Source organism: Pomacea canaliculata, linkage group LG11, assembly GCF_003073045.1.
Source record: "Pomacea canaliculata isolate SZHN2017 linkage group LG11, ASM307304v1, whole genome shotgun sequence".
Classification (NCBI taxonomy): domain Eukaryota; kingdom Metazoa; phylum Mollusca; class Gastropoda; order Architaenioglossa; family Ampullariidae; genus Pomacea; species Pomacea canaliculata.
Genome location: NC_037600.1, coordinates 23,115,538 through 23,140,226, shown reverse-complemented (window position 1 = coordinate 23,140,226; position 24,689 = coordinate 23,115,538). Strand labels below are relative to the sequence as shown.

At 41.3% G+C, this 24,689-nt stretch overlaps 2 protein-coding genes across 2 annotated transcripts; both read right to left on the bottom strand.

Moving 5' to 3' along the window:
- Positions 1-2,301: 2,301 nt before the first annotated feature.
- LOC112574822 lies at positions 2,302-4,390 on the bottom strand. Its single transcript, XM_025256140.1, has 3 exons — positions 3,922-4,390; positions 3,260-3,630; positions 2,302-3,089 (listed from the first exon to the last, which is right to left on the bottom strand). The coding sequence occupies exons 1-3, from the start codon at positions 4,110-4,112 to the stop codon at positions 2,680-2,682; spliced, it is 972 nt and encodes a 323-aa protein (XP_025111925.1). The 5' UTR covers positions 4,113-4,390; the 3' UTR covers positions 2,302-2,679.
- Positions 4,391-6,025: 1,635 nt separating this feature from the next.
- Positions 6,026-20,923, bottom strand: LOC112574721. Its single transcript, XM_025255948.1, has 7 exons — positions 20,800-20,923; positions 20,043-20,188; positions 15,009-15,123; positions 14,465-14,622; positions 13,340-14,140; positions 6,509-6,560; positions 6,026-6,090 (listed from the first exon to the last, which is right to left on the bottom strand). Exons 2-7 carry the CDS (start codon positions 20,073-20,075, stop codon positions 6,026-6,028), a joined length of 1,224 nt encoding a protein of 407 aa, XP_025111733.1. The 5' UTR covers positions 20,076-20,188; positions 20,800-20,923.
- Positions 20,924-24,689: the final 3,766 nt, after the last annotated feature.

Genomic DNA, 24,689 nt, shown 5'->3' with positions numbered 1-24,689 from the left:
GTGCCCAGGGAGCGGCATGTCACATTCCTCTTCTCTCACCTGCTGTGGAGCAGACTACTGATGATCAGACATGGTTCACAGTTGTCTCCCCTGTACACGACCGAGTCGATCTCACGCAGCGTCTGTCGCCTTCGCACTTTCTGAGGACGTGGAGCTCACAGATTTCTATGTTTGCTCCGCACTGGACGCTTGTTAAGATGTAGCTGCAAACATCGGCGATAATTTTCTTTATTGAATGTAAAATATTGTAAGGGCGAGCTGTATATCGATGTCACGTGGCTTAAATAGAAGATGTGTGCAGTACCTGCGAATGTGCAACGTTGCAGACTTGATTCCAGCAACCTTGTGGATCAGTACTTATAAAGGGAAACTGCGTCAATGCATTTCAGCACGGTGAGCCTGTTCTCATAGGCACCCACACAAAACGGAAAAACGGGATCAAGTTGCCGATATTAGTTTACCCTCCATTGACCGCACCTATGGTTGCTGTCGTTAGTCGTGCACAAGCAGCCATAGATAATACAGATTCTTACAAAATATTAACAGGATCAGTTACCAGAGAAGATTTATAAAATCTAGAAATAAATACCTCTGAGTTAGGAACCCCTTAACAAAAAGCTACAGAAGCAACGTTGGGAACATGCAGGAAGAAAGGCTGTATTCAGTTCGTATCAGTCAGTCGTCGCTTGACCATCACGTGTGGTCGGGGGATCACAGGGACAGACACAACTGCTAACAGGTCGCCTCTTTTGTCCATTTTGGGCGATAGTCAGCAGGTCCTGTGCAGGACGACCTCCACTCTTCGACCTTCGTCAGTCAGTTCCTCCTCTGACCACCGCGGCGTCCTCTAACCTCCCAGGTGTCTTGAAGTACAGTCTTCCACAGGGTGTCGTGCCTGGTCACATATTTTATACAAGGTTGTTGGTTCTATATTTTCTGTATGTGATCCGGAGCAGGGTCATCACTCGCTTGTTCTACAATGTTTTTGAATGTTCTCAAATACCTATTATCTGGAATGTCTATAGATTAGCTGGGGTTTGTCAGGAGTTTTAGAAGAAAGGGCAATTGAATTACTCTGGGAAATGTTGACAGAGCAAGACTATTCAAAACATATGTCATTGCAGTGATTAGACGAGTTCTACACAAAGGAGAAAATCACTACCCACTCCACCCCGGGCACCAGAAGCTTTGTAGTCGCCGTGTGTCTGTTCTATTATTAGCTCGGCTAATTGCAGCTGAGTCGATGTGTAGATGATGAGTGACAGGACAGCCAGTCATATCCAAGTGGTAAAATGCAAATGTAAATGACTGAACAGTAATATTATAAGAATAAAATGTCTGCACAGCCATATTATAACAATAAAGTGTCTCTTTGACCATAACTTTCGGAAAGATGTGACTGCAGTGTCCACAAATAACGACAGCTCAAAAGACTATTTGTTTAAACTTTAGAGATAAGTTAAGCCGTTACTTACACAGCTTTTCCCTGTAAAGAGGAATAAAATGAGGTCCGCTAGTCTGTGGTGGTGTCGCTGTATTTTAGTAGTCAATGTGTTCACTGCATTCCACTTACATTTATGTGACTACACGAAAATACACATATTTCTTTAATTGAAGAAATTAGACTAAAAAAACCTAATAATTTTTAGTGTGTGTTACTTACCTCTCGTCACTTCGATCAGGAAGAGAAATATGAAGAATGTGGAATCATTTCAGGGAAAGTCGGCAAAAAACAAACGTTTTCTATATAAAGTCGATTTTATCGGGTTTTCACAAAACAGAAACATGATCTTGATGGCGAATGTAAGAATATTTCATGTGTAGATAATAAGGCAGATTTGTTGTTTTCTTTAGATAGAAATTAAATGTCAACACAAATTGTATTAATCACAGACTATTATTAATACGTTTAGTAAGTTCGTGATTATTCACGCGGCGTCTTTGTGGAGCTTTGTTAGAACTGGACACAGAGTAGCAACACAGGTTTAGGCCTGAAACTATGAATTTAAAACAGTAATGTTTTCTCTGCCAGTCTTTTGATGTTGATCTCTCTCTCCCTCTCTTTCTATGTCTTTCTCTTTCACACACGCACGCACGGAGGTGTCAGCCAGAGCGTTTTGTGAGGCGACAGTCTGGTATCAACAATGGCTTCACGTCAAACTCGATTTGCTAGTGTTTAAGTCAAAGCTAACAAAACAAGACGAGGTCAAAATTAATTGCGACAACACCCCATTCACACATGCAAAATGTGCACCACACTCTCTTTCCACTATTTCTCGCTTGTGCAAACACTCAACGGGAAAGCAATACACACATTTTTAATTTCGATCGTATTGAAAATATATTTAATATACAAAAACATTTTATTTCAGACGAAATAAGACAGTGTTAGTGTAATGTCATGAACTGCAGGCAGTAACACAATCTATTGTCGTGTAAAAAATACCCAGTGTGTAGAGCGTAATGTTGACACTAGTTGTTGTGTAAACAGAGACACGTGTTGGGAGACAAATTTAATGACGCCATGTGTATGACGTCACGAGGTGATAACTAGATGATAGACTGAGAGTAGAAGAAGAGAAACACTAAAGACAAATAAATCAGTTGGTGTTTTACGTCGAGCCAGCAACTAAGGCTAAACAGGTGACAGGTGTGTCAGTGTCAGTCACCTTCAGGCACCTAGTGGTGAGCGGAGATAATCACAAGCTGTGACGTACAGCGGGACATGAGGTCAAGTCGGGCTGACCCTGGGTTGTACTGCCGTAACTCAGGTGTATGTCTTTCACGTTCAGACCTAAACGAGTCAAAAGCAGGGTCCCCTAGACACACGACGACTTTTCTCTCCAGACCACGAACACGGTGTCCACCTGCCACCCACACCACGTCACTGCGGGCCGTGGCCACGTCCTCGATGTCATCATCCTTCATCACCCGCACTGGGATACCCGCTTCTTGCAGTTTATTCACCATACCGGTGTTTTCACTACCTTCATACCAGTACAACACAAACACGTCTCTCCACTGTAGACAGGGTGGTGTTGTGCAATCGCTGGTGGAGGTGACTGCTGTAGATGTTGGTGTGATATTCTCTGTAAACATTCACAGTTTATTCTGTAAATCACATATCATACATACATCACACAAACAGACACACGCGTCACTAACAACTGTCTTCTTCACAAAACTCATTCTCACCTGCTTGCTGTTTAACAGGTGTCCAACTGTTAACAAGGTTACACAATAAATCCCCAACACCTACCAGTAACATCAACACGGAGACGTTGGAGGACTCTCGCCACCTTACCACCACATCTGACACAATCACCTGGCCAGCGACCTGAGTGACCCTGACCTCGGTGATACAGTCGTCTGACTGGCGGGCCGTCTGTGTGGTCGGGCACACCTCGCTCACTGTATGGCTTTACATAACCGTGTTTAGTGATCTTCACGTCCTTTTTCACTTCCCTGACGACGGTCGGGGGAGAGCGGAGGGGTCTGGTTAAATGTACCACTTGCCAGCCGACGGGTGTGTCTTCATGGTAACAACTTGACGCCCAAAAATGGAGACGAGGAACTTGCGTGAACAGCTTGTCACAGAAAGTCTGGATGTAGCTGATCTCATTGCTACCACTGTAACAAAGGGTGTAGCTACACCTGTTACACTGTGTACTGTCACTAATATGTGCGTTTATGTTTATCTCAAGTGTATGGCATCGTGAAAAAAATCACGGTATCAAGTAAATTACATCACAATAATTGCAACTGTTGCAACACAATCTGCAAAACAGACGATGTAGCAAAACACATTCTTTTTCACATTGGTCATATAACCGTTGAAACATTGTCACCTGTTCGACACTTCGCGGTAATTATATGATAACAGAGAGCGCTATGAACCGATACACGCTGTGTACAACTCACCTGTACTTGCTCACCGCTTCATCAGCGATGACGTACAACGGTCCTCCCCTCGCCGCCTGTGACAAGTCGTTGACAGCCTTATTTAAATCTGTATCGTCATCAACTTCATACAGAAGGAGGTGAGGCTGACCGGGGGACACACCTGGTGACTGTAGTGTGTTTACTGTCTGCAGCAACAGGTGATACAACATGCTGCACGCTGCACGACTCCCCCACCACGTACTGACAACGTAGACGTGTGACCACACGCAGCCACTGTATGGCCATCAGCAGCAGCACCACAGTTTACTGTACCGGGCGGTCCGGTGACAAAGAGTCTGGGAGGCGAAATGTAGCAACAGAAAAACTTGCTCCGGAAGAGTGTGATTACAGCAGTATAGCACTCTCCTGTCCACCACACGGCCTGACCCAGGGTCTTGACCTCACACGTGGAGGACATGTGCATGGCACACTCACTGTTGTCGCCGGACCGCAGAACTCATTAAATTAATAAAAAAATTAATTAAAATGCTTGCAATTTATTACATTTTATAAGAAACTTTCGAACATATTTAGTAAGTTTTTACTGTATTTTAAACTTTCAATATTATGTGTTGTTGTTGCGTACCACTATATTTCCGAACTGTTGACGAAGTAACTCAAATTACAACACGCTGAGCTGAGAATTAGACGCTAAAAAAAAAAGTATACAAGACATTGAAAATGAGCGACAAGAAAAAAAAGAATCAAATTCACAACGTTAACTAAATTCTGCTAAAGTGCACATGCACATGAGCTCAATTGCATTCACATGCAAGGATCCAACAACACAATAATAGCTAAAACATCCCCAAACATTTCCCTTTTAGTGTTTCACATTTTGGTCAATGTGAGTTCATATAACAGAAGACGAAACTGGACCCAAGAGTAATCGACCCATGACCTTCATAATACAGAGTGGCTTCACCAGGGCAGTTTTAAACAAAGATGGTCAAACACCTGAGGACAAGCTGACATTTACAATATTTGTGATGTTGTACTAAGCAGTTGTTAAAGATTTTCTATCCTGTGTGTGTGTGTGCGCGTTTGAAAGTACGCTGTTAGGTTAAGTTGACCAATAAGTGTAACAGCTTTCTCACAAATATTTTTCGAGTGAGTAGTCTATATCAGTGTATATGCGAAGCCAGACTTAGTTCGTGTCAAAGAAAGAACACGCAAATCTTCGACTACGAGTAGTAGCCCTGTACATGTGCTACGACAGTCTGCGTCTAAGAGGACAACAAAGTGCAGACAGCATTTCACATCTGGGAAAATCTGTGACGTCTTTAAATGGGGACTATACCTCGGCTATTTGTTAGATTGAATACGTAACACTAGTTATAAAAGTGTGAATAATGAAATGTTAGCCTAGCTCTCAAGCAAAAGGTGCACATTTTCAATTAAAAACAAGTTTAGGCTTTAAATCTTTTTTTAGATAATCAAATTTTTAGAAACAATTTTAGAATTTTTTGAAGGAAGATTGTTTAAACTAGACTTTCTTTCTCTTGTTTCTATGCGCTTGTGTGACACATATAGATGGCACATAAACTGACTTAAAAAAATACTGTAAAAATTATTTCTTAAAATGATGATGATGATGATGATGATGATGATGATGATGATGATGATGATGATGATGATGATGATGATGATGATGGTAAGAACAAGAAGAAGCTGATTTGTATAGCGCTTTTCCCCAGAATTACTACAGACGTGTTTTGGTGCCTCTGAGATGTTAACGGCGGCTCGACTACTGTTTTAATTCATATGTTTATTTTGTGGAAGATGTCGTAGGCATAAGCTCAAACCTAGAAATATCAGAAGAATAAGAAAATTCATCAGGCCTTGCAATATTGGACACTCTCCAGTTTCCGGAGCAGGATTCAGTTGTACCGTTGTTGGCGGACATAGAAAAAATTCCATTCTGGCAAGTGACTGACTCATCCAAACATGCGCGTCGCCTCGTGCAGAAGTGAATGAACTCTTTGGGTCACCACAGTTTGCCATCCTCTCCAATACAACATTAAGGTTTTAATCTGTCGGGGTCAACCCCAGATTTTCTAGAATCCAAGATAGTTTTGGGTGACTAAAATGCCTTTAAGGATCGTGGATCTGCCAGACTCAATATCACATGCAGTGGCAAGCGGCAAACTTAGTGACACAGTGTTCACATAGTGAAGAATCTCCATTATCAAATTATCCATGTAAAATAACTTGGTCTATCCTGTATGGTGGGCGCTCGCTCTGTTCCAATAGCGCTATGGATCTCCTCGTAGCACTTGTCTTGCACATCAGGGTGGTGAAGGAAGTAAACCAAAGTCCAGCAGAAAAGTTTAGAGCCGGTATCCATGCACCTACAGAATAATCGAAGAAATACTTAAGAATTTAGCATCTTTAAATATACTTTTGAATTACCTGGCTACCAGTGTCTTGTACACCCAAGGAGTCATGTGACTGTCAGATCCAGCCCCAGCCACACGTCGCTGCCACCAGTGTTCGAGTTCCCTCAGCACGTGACTACTGACGTCACACGGGGTCTTGGGGTCAGACAGCTGATCACAGCACAAACACAGACCAGGGATGTCGGCGGGGTCTGATGTTCCCAGACACCGACACAGGTCCTGAAACAGAACCACTGGATGCAGCGTGTATATAAGCCATAAAGATATTGTCAGGAGACAGATGTAGCGCAGAGAAAATAAGTATGTTTGGTATGTTCATTCTGGTAACAAAAGGTAGAGATATGGTATATATGGTATAAAGGTAGACTGAATTCCACGTCAGTCCACGACAATAATAGTCATCACAAGCAATGTTGTCTATTTTGAACCCATGATCTAGTGCCTGCCAATTCCAGTGAACTAAAAAACACATTTCGTATTTTAAAAACTTTCGTACCTTAGAAGTAATTAGTTTAAGAAGTTTTATATGCATCTTATAACGGTATGCACAATACAGTTTTATAACTTGTTATTTGAATCGTTTTAAATAAAATATTCATTTTGGAAGCTGAATGTTGAAACAGCGATAGAAATATGTTTCGTACAAAGCAAGTGCCCCGATACCGAATGGCTTGTGGTCTCGTCAAACTTAATACTAGCTTCACAAAACGAGTTAAATTCATTGCCAATATGGCAAGAAGAGTGAGTTCCGTGAAAAATGAACGTTAGTCATATTCTCAATCGCGAACTTGAACTGTTATTTTGAACTGTTATCTCTTCAATAATTCTGGCGATATCAGTTCTATCATAAATACAACCTTTTTTACATAAAAGGGCGATTTCAGATAGTAGTCGTACTAGCAATACACATACATAAAGATGTAAAAGTAATTGTCTTTCTCTCACGCGCGCACACACGAGTCGCTGGGTTGACTGGGCCTAGTGATGTTAAGGACAGGTACAGTGTACGAAAGTTTCCAAATACCAGGAATGTGACAAGAATCCACAGACAACTAGAACAGATGTAAAACTCCACTAAAATGTTTAGCACAGTAATAAAAGGTGTATCCACACTCGTAATCTTGTTAACATTTACTCTCCTTAAGAGATGTTTTGACAGAGGACTGGGCAATCACTAACTCATGGTCAGGGACCGGAGACTGTTTTAGTGTGGAAACCGCTTGAGACAAGTCATGTTTCTCCAAGTGGGCATACAAGGAATTTAGCAGGTTAGGAATATCACACTCATCAACGCCTGCAAGTGCTACTGTTTTTTTTTTTTTTTAAATTAGCGTTTCCATGCGACTGACAGAGGACACGTTGTTAATACCATGGCAAGCTTCCCTGAGGTCGCCACTCCTGAACTGTAACTTGGCTTTGTCCTTCTATCTTTTCTTTGCCTCCCTGATGGCATCACACACATCCCTTTTCGCTACGTTTTGGTCGTGTACAGTTCCAGTATAAAATATACGCTTGTTGTTGTTTAATACAATCCAACCCATTTATTTTATCATTTTTTTAATTAAAAATTTTCTTGTTTGATTTTCTTGTTTTTCTTCGGAATCTGATTGCAAAAACCGCTTTCGAAAATATTTCAACAAGCTTAGAACTGATAAAACTCGCTAAACTAAAAATATATTTATCAAAATATCACAATTGCTATTTTTTATTACATCATCATTGAAAAAAAATCGTTTCCTTGCATTTTTCTGGACACACCTTTCACTTTTGCATGGGAACAAGAGGGACATGTAAGTCTTCTCACTGGGCTTTGGGGGAAAGGGCAGACTTTTGCATTCTATGAATTTACATAAGTACATTTTCTTTCTTCTTGACAGATACTTCAGATACTTCAAGCGGTCTGCTTCCTGGATGTTCTCTCATTGAAGTTGGATTGGGAGTTCCTGAGTGTTGTTGACTCTCGTTACTTCAGTCTTTTTTTCTATTAACCTTAAACCCAGTTCTCGCCTTCCTCTGCTAGGTTGCTCAGTTTTGTTTGTGCTTGTTGCTGCCGATGAGAGATCTCGAGGAGACTAATCTCAGCTGCAAAGTCCAGGTCCTCTAGCTGTTTGGTGAAGTTACACCGGACAACACTATCACTAAAAGACCATCCTAAAAACCTGGCAAGGATACTTTTGATCCCAAGTCTTTCCGCCGTATCACTCTTACTAGTTGTCTGTGCAAAACTCTTGAGCGCATGGTGAATGCTCGACTCACCTAACATCTCGAGTCTCAAGGTCTCTTCTCCAACCTGCAGTGTGGCTTCAGAAAACGCCGCAGCACCCTGGACCACTTGGTCCGCTTTGTCAGGGATGTGTTTGTCGGCAAGGAGCATATTTTAGGTGGTTTTTTTTTTTTTTTGATTTGGAGAAAGCGTACCAGGCGTACTAGGTGTGCTTGGAAGCAAGGTGTTCTGTTGGACCTTCAGCCCATCTGCTTCCGGGGTCGTACGCCATTTTTCATCAAGAATTTTCGTTCGCATCGCCTTTTTCAAGTGAGAGTGGGGTCTATCCTGCCTGATCCTCAAGAACAAGAAATGAGCGTCCCTCATGGCAGCTTCTTTCTCCAACTCTTGTCAACATAAAAAAAAAAAACAATCTTGGAATCTGTCCAGGTTTGGGGCCTCGTTATATGTAAATGACGTTGTATGTAGATGACGTTGAATATAGGTGACGTTAAATGTAGATGGCGTTATATATAGATGACGTTATATATAGATGACATTATATATAGATGACGTTGTATGTAGACGATGTTGCTCTCTTTATTCTAGGACGATCCCTGCGATGCCTCGAACGCTGGCTACAACTGTACGTTGCTCGAGAGTCCTACCTCAACACTCTCGATCCAATTCATCACCAAGAGCTCCGCATCTGTTTGGGTGCCTTCCGCACCACTCCTGTTCAGAGTCGTGTGCGGACGTTTTGCCGACGGACGTTTCACCGCCGGACGTTTCGGAGCCGGACGTTTTGCCGACCAGACGTTTCGCCGCTGGACGTTTCGGAGTCGGACGTTTTGCGACCGGGCGTTTCGCGCCGCGATGTTTCGCCGCATTATGTCAGAGAGAGAGAGAGAGAGCTTACTTACTTCTCAAAGAATGAAAGTAACTACTAGATTAACAATAATTCTTTATTTCAAACAAATTTTAACACAGACTCACAGACAGTTCACTTTGATTGTCACAATTATGCGCAACAGCTTTGAGAAAAACATTGATACAATGGCGAGAGAAATGTGTGAGCTAACGGTTCACATGAGGAAGGATAGTGAAAGAGAGAGTTCACTGATACATTGATACAATGGCGAGAGAAAATGTGTGAGCTTAACGGTTCACATGAGGAGGGATAGTGAGACGAGAGTTCACTGATACATTGATACAATGGCGAGAGAAATGTGTGAGCTAAGGGCGCACACACTTGACTTCGGCTAAAGGTCCGCGTGAAATGCCGAAATGAAGTGCCCGCGCCGAAAACGTCCGGCGGCGAACGCCGGTCGGCAAAAGGTCCGACTCCGAAACGTCGGTGCGAAACGTCCGGTCGGCAAAACGTCCGGCTCCGAAACGTCCGGCGGCGAAACGTCCGTCGGCGAAAAGTCCGTGTACCGTTCAGAGTCTATATGCAGAATCTGGTGAGCCTCCACTTTCTGTCGTCTGAAACTCAAGCTATCCTATGTCTGTCGTTTAAAAGCTCATCCTGGAAACCCTGCGTATCGTGGTGTCTTCAGACTTCAGCGTGCTGCCATGTATGCCATTCGTACCAAGGAGCAAAAGCCTCTATCACGCCGAGTAGCACCTCACCTTTAAGCTGCCGGAGTAGATAATCAACAGGTAGAGCCTCTTTCTCTACTACCAGTTCCTTCTTGGACCTTTCCTGTTCCAGCGATTCGTCTTGATCTTACAGGAGGATAGGACTTATCACTAAATTTATGCAATGTTATCTCCTGGAAATTGTTTTTTCTTGAGTTTTGGTTTGTTGGTTGCCGTTTTGAGCTTCACCACTCCTTTTCACAATTGACCCACTCTTTCACATATTGTTTGCGTTGACGTTTTAAAGAATGTTATGATTATATCACTCGGGAGGTTTTTTCCCTATACTTGTTAAGATAAACTTTTGTTGTTATGCTTAGATTACCTGTTGTTTCCGTAATATAGCCCTAGTTGCTGTCACGGCGTTAAATGCAAACAAACAAGCAAAAATTCTTGCTGGTATTTACACTGATTGAGTTTTTTTCCAGACCTTTCTTGATACAATTTTGTCCCAGGTTTCTGGGATCATTTATTCCTTGTGTTTTCTTTCCCTCTTCCCTACAACATCTGTACAGGTTGTCTTCCAAATGCGTTTGAGTGTTGACCAGTGTTCTTCCATTGATTCTTCTGTCAGTCCTGAAGGGCCTCATACTTATTGTTGACTTAACAGTTACAAATTTCCCTTGTTTCCTTGTTCTTGAGATTTGAGTATTGAACTTATGGTGTGGTCTGCCTGCTGGATCAATGAAGGACTTCAGCTTCATCTTGACAACTGCCACTAAGAGTTGGTGGTCTGAAGTAACATCTGCACCTCTCCCCACTCGGACATCTTGAAGACTCCTTCTCCACTTTCGAGCAACTGTTATATGGTCTGTCTGGTTTTCTGTCTGGCCATCAGGGGAAGTCCAAGTTGTCTTGTGTAAATTCTTGTGTGGGAACACAGTGCCACCTATGACATGCTCATTGAAAGTGCAGACGTCTGTGAAGAGCTCCCCTTGTTGCCTCTATTGATATCAGCAGTGCTACTCCCTGGGTGTGATCGTGGTCTAAGTCTTTGTGGCTGTCTTGGGAAGAGTGTGTTAGGAATGTATGCGAGCGCGTGTAAACATCTACATGTAAACCACGCTCGCCGCACTCTTCCACCTTTTTCAACAAAAAGGTCCCGCCAACGGTTAACACATTTAATGCTTAGCGTGAAAGAAATGGAACGATGGGAGAAAGGAAAGATAAAACACAAGATAATTGCGACGTTTAAACCCTACTGCCCATGAGTTAGTGAGCCTTCACTGTCACTTAGCTGACTGGACGGACGATCCGGTAATCCAATTCGTGGCGATGTAGATAGTATTCGTTTGATACCCACATACACGCACAGATGTCCGGTGGCACAGCTACAGGTTACAAGTCCTGTGCTTCAAATGTTCCGCATAACTCTACACTTGCGTATGGGAGTATCGGCGACTGTTACGCACGAGATGCCAGTACGTCCAGAATCTGTCCTCTCACACAGAAACCCCCCTTATCCCTTGTGAAGCTGGTGTAGATTTTATACTCCCAATCGGTATGAAGGTGATATCGAGATCTACCCTTCGGTAGATAAGCGTTAGCATCCATTGTAATTTGATGCTAAACGTCGTGTGCGTGTCCACAACGCAGATCTCCCGCCGAATACCTCCTCGAACCAATACAACTCTACACTCTTCTTGAGCACACGAGATGATTACTCCGCTCCACCTTTATGTGGATGGACGTTTGCGACCGTTAACAAAGACTTAGGTCTTACTCCACTGACTACTCAGCTCTCTCTGTTCAGAGCCACGTTAGATAGCCTAACTTAACTATCTACTCTCCCTCTAATGACCAATCAGGCCATTAGCAGCGCGGTAACTAAGACGACTGCTTAGCGAATCATAATCTCTGTACCGTGCAGTCGGCATGGCTCCCACCTGAATCGGCCGCAGTCGCCATAGTTACGCCCATGACACTGACTCTACGTAGAAACACGAATGACGTGAAATAATCTGCGTGGGGATTGCGTCAGCATTCGCGTGACTGCTCTCCCCTGGTACCACAGACAACAAATAATTAGAACGAAAAAAAAATACATTCGTACTGGAATTGCGAATCGTTACAGTGGCCAGAGTAAAAAATGGTTTCTCCTGATATTAGTCTGGTCTGGCCACTTCTATTCCATATTGTTCCGCATAACACGAGAACCTATATTTTCTCATTTCGCTTGCCACTTGAGCTGATTTGCCACTTTCCTAGAGGGTTGTAATGTTCGAGGTCATGGTCGTCAAAAAATGAGTCGGCGAGCTGGCTTCCCTAAGGCTTTTACCAGGATGCGTCATGAGCTCTTCTAAAAAAGGAATCTTCCTGACCATACCTTGTTGTAGTATTGTTGCGGCTTCTGTAACAGCTTTATTTACATCAGTGGGTTGTTATTCCAAAGCAACCCCCCCCAATCTGGAGTGGCAGGGTGCTGAAGCCACCGCACCACTAAAGGTGAGTTGCACCAACTGGTGGTAGCGGTAAAATATAGGAGAGAGAAATTAAACGTTTAGAAAATAGCAAAGTGGCACGAAGATCAGAACAGTAGAGATTATGAGAAAGAAAGAAGAGAGCAAGGCTAGAATAAGGGTTTTATGAATCACGTGATTATTTAGTCAAGCGTAGGATTAAAACAATGGGTGCACTAAGAGACAAACTGATGGAATCAAGTAAACATAAAGGTAGAGAACTTAATCACATGGCTGGAAAGGGCTCAGTAGTTCTAAAAAAGACGTATAAATAAATGTTTAATTTATGTATGTGAACAATTGTATTTAAGCCCGATTCCGAAAGAGTCTGATTCATGGCGTATACGGTAAAAATTGACCTCCGGTATGTTGACAGAAATATAACTGAGTACTGAAACATTTTAGAGAAAGAATAACTCTCGTTTTTTGTGATATACACTATTTCTTGACGTTAACTTATTCAGTTGACATTTGCTTGTGGTCAGCTGCTAACCTCTACATTTTTTAATTAATTTATTTGTGTCTACAACTCATACATATTTATATAAAGAAGCACGTAAATGTAAAAATTGTTTTAAAGAACAACAGTACAAAATAAAAGCAAAACAGTTACAAGAGATGTAGTTGATGTACAAAAGTAAACTTTATAACCAAATAAACTCGTTTATTCTATAGGAAATAGTAAGGTTCTTTACCTCAGTGAGCTGTGAGTCGTGAGAGATGGCCTGTTGAAGTTGACGAGCCGTGAGGTTTGGTAAAGCGATGGTCTTAGTGATGCGCAGACCGGGAGCGATGTCGGACACCAGGTGAGACAACATGGCCTCCGCCTTGTCCAGCTGTGACATGGCGTCTGTCAGCTTCCTTCTTATGGTTTCATCAATATCATCTTGTGACATGCAAAGTTGGTTTGTGATGTCACCAAAAGACATCACATTACAGACAACAAAGCCATAATATCGGTGAATAAGAAGCACATCAAATTCTCCCTGTTTCCAGTTCTTTGGCAAGTGAGGAGGTAGGTTGGAGGCTCGGGGTAACTGGGCAGCCACCACAGCAAAACCAGGTTCAGTCAGATATTGTCCGAAGTGGAATCGAGTGATTCCAACAAACACTTCTCCTGTCTTTTCTGACAAGTTTTGAAGACAGAAAAGAACTTGCCTCATGGCTGCGTCGTATCTAATGTCGCTGTCCTGAACAGAAGCATTTGGAGAAGTGGAAGCCTGGGAAGTTACTGGTGGACGCGTCACTTGATGGTTCGAATTTAAGCCAGCGTAATTGAGTTCCTGTTGGTTGGAGGACCCACAAATTTGTCCAAAACGATCCATACCTCCCTTTTCAGGTAGTAGTACCTGAACATCCTTACCAGCAACTATCTGTCTAGTCATGGGCACGCGGTTGAAGTAGACAGGAGGCAGGAAGTAGGCGCGTGAGTTGAGATCAGGGAACGCGGCCTCAACCCACTGGAGCCAGAATATCTCAACATCTGACAGCGTTGCCTGTATTAACAGGACTTAAGCTTGTTTGAAATTGTTTTATTAGTTTTTTATTATATTATTTTTTCCCATCTTTTTCATAAAACTCATTTGTTCGATGAGCTGATAGTTTAGTTTTAAATCATTTTTAAAGTAATATAGGCCTTTAACAGTTATTTATAACAGTTATCGCTGTTTTCTTAATGTCTTATATAATTTTAGTTACATCTGTTCATTGTTAGTTAATGTCTCATCGTTTCTCTTAGTTACTTTTGATTCCTGATGTTTGTTTGGTTTTTTTTTTGTTCTGTGCTAGTCTACTTTTATTGTAGTCACTTCTGCTCTAACCTGAGCACCGGTCGTCTGATGAATGAGCCTGACGGCTTCCGCGATCTTAGATGGGGCACCGTGGATGATGACAATCTTCATACCTGGTAGAGGTGACGGGTTACGGTCAAATTTTATATCAGCGTCTGATTTCTGTCGGATCTCTCTGAGTAGAAGCGCTAAAAAGAGTGAAATTTATTTTATAATAATTTTAATGAAACTAATGGAAGGCATTTCGTCATCTCATTTTCCAGATTATCATTCAGCATTGGGGTTTCTCTAAATAATCACTTAGCTCATTTGGTAAACGTCCTTCTTCTGAAGTTCCCTAAAATCTTCTTTTTATACTGATTCGTCTGTTTTTTTTTAGTTTCTTTTTATATAGAGCTGACCTGCTTGTGGAAAAAAACAGGACTCACTGATATTCGTACGAAGCCCATTTTAATGTTAAACACAACTATCCAGTATCCGTTAAAACTCACTTGTGTGTCAAACCTAACTTACCAGTAGCTGTAAGAGTAAGTAGTACAAGTAAGAATTCATAAGTATCTCAAACACAACTCACTATTTCTTCTAAGAAGCTTAGCCTGTGCATCAGTCACTGCGTGGAGGGAAACTTTGACCAGACCATCGCCACCAGAACTTCCTCTTCTGTCACCTGTCCGCTTTCGTCGCTCGCCCTGTTGTTAGATTTTACTATTAGGACTAAAATGTTACGATGTTAATATGTGACCACACTGATTTGTGAAACTGAAACAAGTTACTTTAGTGTGAATGTGCTACAGTGTCACCAGCAATTAAAAACATTTTAGCCAACGGGAACAAGAATTACAAAGCTGTGTCAATAAAACTACGAACTAATATCCCTGCACTGCTGGCAGACCATTTTTTCCAGTTAACTGCTAAAACGAGGCATGAGACAAGGAAAGCATCCGGTTTATTCACATCTCAGATTAACTAATAAAACGAGGCATGATACAAAAAACATCCGGTTTAGTCACATTCATTGTTTAGGTTCGCCGAGACTAACGGCGGAGAACTTCGCAAGAGGCTGAGTGTTAGTCTTGGCAGACAGACAGCAGTCCACCTATACACGTCCTTGATAAAACTGTGAAAGATTTCTTACAGCTTTTTAACACAGTCTAACTGATGACATCTACATCAATGCCACCTAGTGACAGTTTCTGCTACTAACATACAACACACTATCCGCGAATCAAACTGTTTACAAATAAAAAATTTTCATCATGACGATTGAAAATAACTCCACTACATACTTGCAGGTTTCTTGTTGTCCGATATTATGTCACACTACTACAGCCATTCGGCTTCATTTTTTTTCTCTATCGTATTCCCTGAGAAGTATTTGTGAGCGCATTGACATATCGTTTGCTCTATTTGCTAAAAAGATTTTTGTTGCTAAAAACACGGACCTACAGGCTGAGAGGCTATTATGTCGATTTTGCGTCTTCTAAGTTCAGATTTCAGAGCTCTGATAAAATAAGTCATCTCCCATTTCTTATCGCACTTGCTGCTGCTAGTATTATCTCCCTGCCTCACCTGTTGATGATCAGCCATGGCAGTTGGCGTTCCTCAACAGGACAGAGTTAGGAAGCCTATCGTTGCATTCCTTAGGACTGGTTATAAGTGGAGGTAAAGATGCTAAATTGTGAAACTTTTTCGTTTGTTAGACCTAAGTGAGCGATATATTGCATAAACGCAAAATTGCATCAATGTTTTTTTTCACAGCTCTCCTTCTATACAGAACTTACATACTTCAAGGAAAGTCAACTCTGAAGTAGCTAGTCTAGTCTGAGCACTGAAAGAAATGAAATAAAAATCAGGGAGAAGCCATTAGCAATCTCTCAGTCATTGGGAAAGTAGGTCATGATATAGATCTTCTGACGACAAACAAAGTAACATTTTAATAAGAAAATTATTCTTAGAAAACTCACGTATCTTCCTTTTGTAGTATTGTACTTACAAATGATATACTAACAATTATTGCGATGTTATTTATAATCTTTATTATAAAACTTACATCCCCATCGACGGCATCATCAACACTGGTAACATGAAATTCAAATACATTTACTTTGAAGTCAATATGACCTATCAAGGCAAGCAACAATTAGATGCTGCTAATTTTTCTACTATACCCTCCCTTTCTCTCTCTCCTCCCTATCTCCTCCTTGTGAAATTATTGAAGCATCAATTTTTATTTATAACAGATTTCGCACAAAGTCTGTAATATATTCACGGCAGATTTAATGAGCTCTGTCGAAATATCATCCACACCAACTGACTGTGCATAGTTTTGACTGCTTGCACACTCCTGTAGTGAGAATGTTTTTATAAAGAGCTGTCTTTTGCTAATCTTGATATTTTGAGTTTAAATGTTAGTTTTTGCTTTAAGTTATACATTTTAAAGTATTACGGTTTTACTAACAAGCAATATTAATGAAGGTCAAGGGTGCTCGCACTCGTGGGGCGACGAGGGACAATGTGCTTGCTTAATTCCTTATTTTAGTTTATGTACTTTTAATTTTTCTTATTTCATTTTATTTCATTTCTTTTCATGCATGGTGGTGAGTGTGATTATTTGGAAAATGTTAAAAATGACGAATTTAAGTGTTTCAAAATGTCTTTCAACTTGCTCTCTACTCAGAACACATTTCAGAAAGCTGGAAACTTTCTAATATCGTCTCCCCGCTAAAACACGATATTCGTAGTCAACCTAATTATGTTTACTTGATTGCACTAGCCACCCTCGTGATGAAAGCTCTTGAGAAGATTGTTTTAAGTCCAAGACGCATGCGAGATTACTCTTAGCACCATCGTCCTGTACCCCCGTATCTAGGCCACGCAAGTGTCTAGCGAGCTGACGTCATCCACGCAGTGCATTATGGGTAGTCAACAACATGGTAGACGACATCGACGAGATAGTTTTAGAAGCAACTGCGGCTACGATAGTGATATTGCATGATGTAGCGGAGAGAGAGAGAGAGAGAAGAAGAAAGAAAAATGTGGGTGAGGGAGCGGGTCACGCGAAGGAGTCGCTTTGGAGCATATTCATGTCTTCTAAAGGAAATATCTTCGGAAGATAAATGAGAGAGTAGACGCCTTTTGCGAATGTCATCTTCCACTTTTAATGAACTGCTTCATTTAATTGAGCCTGCATTTCGGTTAATGTGAGCTGGGTGTTCAGTGTTCACGGATAATTCTCCCAAAGAGAAATAATGAAACACAGCTCTCCTCCGACCACATCGCCATTAGTTACAATGTGGAGGTAAAAGAGAGTCTACTGTGTTCAAGCATTCCGATTGGCTACAGCCCTACAATGTAGGTCGTCCTAGACGCGTGCTATATTCCGAAACGTAGCTACAATGCGTACCGTGTGCATTACTCGCTAACCCTTGCGGGGGCTGCTAGCCCCGCTAAATGCCAAATATTGCCGCGAAAGAAAAGGCCTTAAAATGGCGCACGACACACCGATAGCTTGACATCTCGGTGCATATGGGGGGATTTCATGTTGTCCGGACTCGCATATGTAAACCTGTCACACCACTTCTTCATTGGCTACCAGTTAAAGCTACAATAGACTACAAGCTCTCTACTCTATGCTACCTTAGAAGGCCCCTACTTTACTGAAATCTTGTCTGTCCCCATCCTGCCCCAAACCTTGGCTTCTCATCAGATTACTCATTTTATCCTCCCTCCCACGAAGGCAGACACATACGGACAACGGACGTCCTCCCTCTGTGCTGCTAACTCTTTGACCGAGGTCTAGGCTAGAGGGCAGTTTGACCCACTGGGACGGTTCATTTTTTCATTTTTCAAAACAATATTTAAAAAAGTACCTAAAGGAGGTAGAAGAATAATTCAAACTGATAATAATAATAGATCAAACTGTGTAGAAAAGAAACAATGTATCTAAAATTTGCTTGAGAGCTCACTTTTATTATTGTAATCCATACAGAATCGGGTAGATGAAGTGAAGTTTTTCAAGCACGTGTTTACACAGTTTGTCATGTAACAAGAAGTTAGACTTACAGCAAAAGAGTTTGATGTTTGAAAACAAAGACGAAATGCACACACATTGTTCTTGTCCTTAAAAATTCACAAATGATGCCAGAATTCTGAAATCCGAGGAACAAGTCACACACTTTTCGTATATCGTCTCGTCATTTTTTCTAGTTGAAAAAAACGGGTACTCTGGGAATTTAACGATATTTTCGTTCAAACAGACTTCCCTCCCTTTGAAAGGGAAGTAACTGTGTTCAGAAATGCCCAAGCTATCGTTACTAATTTTTTTTTTTAACTAAATAAAGCTCTGTAAACGTCTTAAAATTAAAACAGACTCAACGGTAAGGTACGTCTGTTGCAAGAAAGTTGTCTTTGCGCGGGAACGGTCCACAGCGACCGCCACGTTTACCTCATCTTCATGTTGCTCAGTGTGTCTATAGTACCTCCCTGTCCTCTGGCTGTTATCCGTCATTTATCATTACTGCTCTGCGTACAAAGTGCGATCTGTCGTTATCGTGATGCTGCATGTTATAACTGATGATGATGATGACGACGACGACGACGACGATGATGATGATCATCATGATTGCTGCTTTAGAAGGCTGAGACAAGGGCTAGAATGATGAATGTTTATGAAAAGGTTGAACGCTACCTACAATTGTGTGGATACACCCTGCTTTTGTGGACCACGATATCGACAAGGCTGCTGTTATCATGCAACACACCTTCAGATCACACACTTCACTTCGTGTTCGCGGTCGCGGTGGAAATCGCAAAGTCACGTCAGATCCTTGCCGTCTGAGTGAACGGGTCAGGGTAAACTTTGGCGGATAGTGTTCAGGTGTAAGTAGCACCCAAGTGTTTGTTCCTAGGCATAAGCGGGAGTGCCCAGGTTTATGGTAGTAAACAGGTGAGTGGCAGTGCCCACGTGAGCAGGTGTACAAGCACCTTTCTTTGCTGTAAGTACTTCATTGACAGGCTCTACTAGCATGAGTTGTGAAGATTAACGCTGAAGTTTTGAGTTTCGTATTGCAGTAGTATGCCCTTGTTGCTTTTCCTGAAAAGTCCTGATCAGACGTTATAAAAAGATATTATATGTTCACTTGTAAAAGTTGTTGAGATGAGTCTGATAGTTATCTTCCAGTCTTTTTGAGTCTACAGGTATTTACTTTTTGCGAATTTTGTGTATATTCCTCTCTTTGTATAAAGTAAATGGTTGTGTAATTAATTAACGAATATTACAGACATTTGTAGAGAAACCGATTGCTGTATTGTTAGGACTGTATTTTTCCTTCCAGATTTCTGTGCCAACAAATTCTTGCTTTACCACAATCAATTCTCCTTAATTTCTTCCCATTGCTTACAAAATATTTTTGCAGCATCTAAATATATTCTGGTTCGATTGATAAACAGAAGACTGATTTTACGACATCTAAATGTACAGCCTACTAATGCTGTTAATAATGACTTGAAGACATGTTCATGCGTGGCTCAGACTTCGGCAACACTAGCCATAAAGACTGTGGGGCTCTTATCACAACATATTCACCAGTAGATAATAGCGTTGTCTCACCTGTAGTAATGAAAGTGGCGGAGGTTCAGACATGACTAGCGATGTTTTCCTTTCATACAACAATGTCAGTTGGAGACAAGAAGCCCTTTTCTGGTTTTGCTTAGCACTCAGTCAGATAGAAACTGCCAAACATGGGCATCATGGACCTGTTTAGAACAGATTGCATTTAGTAGAAGTGTACTTTAATATCAAAATGATTAAGACAATAGCAAACTTTATTTGCAATTTAAACATAGGAAGATGTTATAGTCACAAAAGTGAAAGTTATAAAGGTTCTTTATAAGATGCAGCGTTAGAAAAAGATGTCAGTAGTGAAAAGTATGAGCAAATGAAAACTCTTGATTTGCCACTTACTTTGAAAAACGTAATTTGACGTTTTTCACCTCAATGAATAAGTACAGTACCACAAACGAGGTAGTTCGAAATAACTTTTTTTTCCATGCTGTGCGTCATTTTGCCATCTAGAGTAGTAGTATAGTCCATATTAAATTTTGATAGTGCTCGTAGAGGCACAGCTGTCCCACCATGTACTAATATAATAATTCATAGCAACAACGTTAACGTTAATTGCAAAAAGTAATGCATTATACACCATTGTTAATACACTGGGTAAAAGACTGCCAGAATTAGTGACTGTATACATCTGTAAAGCTTGGCGGCTATGCCGTATTAACGTTCGGTACAACGCGAGACTAAACACATAAACAGCTTTGTTATATGGCTGCATCACCCTTACTAGTATGAAAAGTGCACCAACCTTCCTTCCACAATAGAAAAATTCAACATTAAGCCATCGCGCTACATATTTGTTTAAGTTGTTCAGACAAGGAAGTCTACGCCCTTAGAGACAACACAAACTTTCCTCGTCGTCAACATGGTCACGTGACGCCTTACACTTGTAGCTACAACCTCTGGCCCTATGCTCCACTAGGGGCGAATGCGAACAAGAGAGAGAGCTACAACATCTACAAATACGACAGTTGTGGAACCAGTTCTTTGACATTCAGTACAAACAACTGGATGTTTCGTGTGTCGTATGTGCATCTTACAACGAGTAATTGTTTTGTGGAATCTTTCATAAATTAAGGCTTGACATGTGGTTGATTCTCACTCTTAAATCTACTTAAAGCTTCAGAAAGATAATTCTATTTTTAAAAGATATTTTACAAGATTCATACAAACCTATTTCCCTGCACTCACCGTCAGTTTCTTAATATCTCATCTTATGACTGCCTACTTGAATATTTTTAGTTAACAACTGAAAGTATGTATCAAGCTCAATATTCAGCTTGCATCAAGCCAAACTGTCAGCAGTCATAAACCTGCATAACGAATCTATCAACGGGAAATTAAACAATTTATTCACTGAGTGGCCAAAAGACAGGCGATACGTTTTGAACTGATAGGCACTTAGACTCTTATGGTGTTTGGAAGGGCATTTAAATTATATTGGTGTGTTGTACACAACATTAGGTACGCTTGAGATACGCTCGTTGTGGTGTCACGCTCTGGTTGTTCTCAGGAATGTGTGATCTAATCATTCTTTCGAGGTCTAGGGTAAAAGGCTTAGGCCATCAGGAACTTTAAATACATCAGTGCACAATAAAAAGAAAGCCTAGTCTCCATAAAATTAAATATTCCTCGGCAATACATACAGTTCATTCTCAAGCATAATGTCAACAGGTCACACATCTACACCCACCAAACCATGACCCACACACACACATATAGCTGGTGTGCATGTAATATAGAATCTGAAGACGGCAGCAGCCACACACCTACAGTCTTGGCCGCTCTGACAGTTTACACAGACAAGATTCAGCAGGATGAGCTCCTGCTCTAGGTGTACAATTAACGGGCGTGTTCTGACCGCTGCTCTCCCCTCCTCTGAATGATCTCTTGTAGCGACGACTACCGTCCCGCATGCCGACCTCACCCTGCGCCATGTCCGTCGTGACGTTAGCGGTTAGTAGTTTAAAGGCCTACTAATTCCAGGTGAGATAAACGGTGGTGGGACCGGTTTATGTGCACTGCACTTACATCCGATGTTTACTCAGATCTTCATTTAAATATGTTCCTCCTTATAAATCTGACCAGGACACTCGTTCAAGGCGACATGATGACAAATAAACAAGCTCGGGACTCGCATTGCCAGAAACTTTCCACCATGTGGAGGACAAAGATTATCGTCTGTTGTAATGTTGTTGGTGGAACAGATATTTCCCCCTCCCACTACAGCAGACCAGGCCTCTCGCCTCTGTGATCTTCCTGAACTAATAACATCTCGTAACCAACATGTTCACTGCTTGTATAAGTGCCTGGGACTAACACAACATCAAAAATATGTTGAGATATACATATGCTTACGTTATATTAATAACATATGTAATATATTACAGCACATTACTGCCACTGTGAAATCCAAAATTATTACAAAAGTTGGGGACATGTTACAGCTATGGCCCTATTCCTTCCATCTTGTGGAAGAAACTGTTGAGCATCGACGATAAACGAGGTAAGTGGGGAAGACAGGTTAATACCTGAATACCTGTGTCGCTGTACTAGAGCTGAGAGGTGCTCACCTTTCTACTCTTACGTGTAGCATGAAGACCAAGCCAACCAATCAGATCACTCAGAATGACAGCACACCTATGTTACTTAGTCAATTATCATCATAACACGACTACTGCTAGGCAGGACTAATGTGTTTTCCTACCTGTCGACTTTGTATTGGTGCGCAAACTAACCGACAACATACCCGGGGCACCACGTACTTCCCTGCCTGACTCACCTGTGATGTAAATACCTGTCGTTCAGGTAGCAACCTACAAAACTCTACTCAACTTCGCTACCGTCTGTGTTGATGTTTCTGTGACTTTGAGAGAAAAGCTCTTTTGACAATGGTCTTATTTTCCCCACATTTATCTTGTCTCAAGGGATTGATCAACATCAAGGAACATCAACAGTATCTGACTTTTGTGTTATTACTGCTCATTGTTACATACACTCAGTTTGCTGTCTGCTAGATGAGGAATAAAGAAATATAAGACAGATTCCCAAACTATTTCACACACATTCGCCACTAGGCTCCTCAGGTGTCTACTCGATGTGATTTGTGAATCCAGCCGAGTAAACACGAGTCGTTTATCTTAAATCCTGATACGAAATGTCAACCGCTGTGATTGCTGACAGTACGAAGGTCTTTCTTCTTATCACTTGGCACCAGAACTTCTGTCTTTCGAGTTTTGTCAGAAAAGCTGATAATAATATCTTTTCTCCTCCCTTTTTTTTAACCTTACAATAAGCACAGTTTATAATACAAACGTGATTTTTTTCCACTCATTGCGTTATGTCCGTATGAAACATTAGCACACACACATACATACACGAATATGATAGTACATTACCACACCACACACACTCATCTCTGTAACAGACAAACTTTATGTAAAGTATATTCTCAATAATTTATTTCTGAGTATCGTTGACCTTGACCTTATAATGCTAATATTTAGAAATAATCATGAGAAGTTTTATGTGTTTAAAGTAAGAAATTCATCATAGAGCATCACTAGTGAATCTGTCAAAAAAGACACAAGAAGTTGTGTTTAAAAAAAGATGTTCTTGATAAGGGTACACAAAATGTAATCAATTCAATTTCTAGGTATGCAGGAAGTGACTACTAAGTCATCTACCATATAATGAACACCTACTCATGGTAATGTGAAACATTTATGGTTCCTAAATAATTAGAATGCTGCTGTCTTGACGTGACCTCATACCAGAATTTTACAAAATGTACATCCAGAAAAAAATGGTATTAAGTTCCATCGCAGGAGGATGGTAACCTTATCCCTCTGATTGCATAACAAAAAAGTTTATTTCTGTCGGCAATTTGTTTTTCACATTCTGGCTCCCCTAGCAGGCTGTCATCGATTAGTTCACCAATACAGTTAGGATTAGCTGCACAGGGGTCTTGGACCTCGTCTCGGACACACTACTTGTGCTGCGCATGTGACACCTATTTACAGGGCTGCCTTAGCAACAATGCCCGGTACTTCCCAATGCAACCAATGACAATGACAATTTTATTTGTCCCAGTGGGCTATTTGAACAGGAAAACGTGCTCTAGTTACAAAAGTAAAAGTTAGAAATAAAAATGAGCCTGAAGAAATTGCACTAATATAGAAAAATAAATCATTTATAATTGTCAATTGCTTTTTGGTATTGGCATTCTAAGTGTGATAGAGTGTGTGCTGCTGTGTGAAGCACTAATGGTAATTCAACAACAAAAATAATTATAAACACTCTGGCAGTAAAGCCCACATAAAAAGACATTTTGGTGGTGAGAAGGTGGATTAGAGGTGGGTAGACCATATGTTGGTGTTCTTCCCCATGTGAGGGTGGTGAAGGGGTGGGAATTTGGTAGTGAGAAAGTGGTGTGGAGGTGGGCTAACCACCTGCTGGTGGTATTAAGGTGGGGAGAGGGTGGTTATTATGGTGAGCTTCTGATGGGATACCCGCTTCGGAGCCACGTGGATGCCACTTACAAAACCTACCGTGCCCCGATGAGTGGCTTCACAGTGTAGGGCCCATCTTGAGCCAGAGTGGGGTCGATCTGGGGCTCATGAAATTTTTCAGAGTGGG

Bases quoted from the DNA above. Each gene is read 5' to 3' on its own strand.
- LOC112574721 (XM_025255948.1), bottom strand. From the start codon at position 20,075: ATGTCTGAACCTCCGCCACTTTCATTACTACAG. The intron at 15,124-20,042 runs GTGAGACAACGC...ATCTAACAACAG, and splicing joins CGCCACTTTCATTACTACAG to GGCGAGCGACGAAAGCGGAC. The intron at 14,141-14,464 runs GTTAGAGCAGAA...CTGTTAATACAG, and splicing joins ATCAGACGACCGGTGCTCAG to GCAACGCTGTCAGATGTTGA.
- LOC112574822 (XM_025256140.1), bottom strand. From the start codon at position 4,112: ATGTTGTATCACCTGTTGCTGCAGACAGTAAACACACTACAGTCACCA. The intron at 3,631-3,921 runs GTGAGTTGTACA...CCTTTGTTACAG, and splicing joins GAAGCGGTGAGCAAGTACAG to TGGTAGCAATGAGATCAGCT. The intron at 3,090-3,259 runs GTAGGTGTTGGG...GAATGTTTACAG, and splicing joins TCTCCGTGTTGATGTTACTG to AGAATATCACACCAACATCT.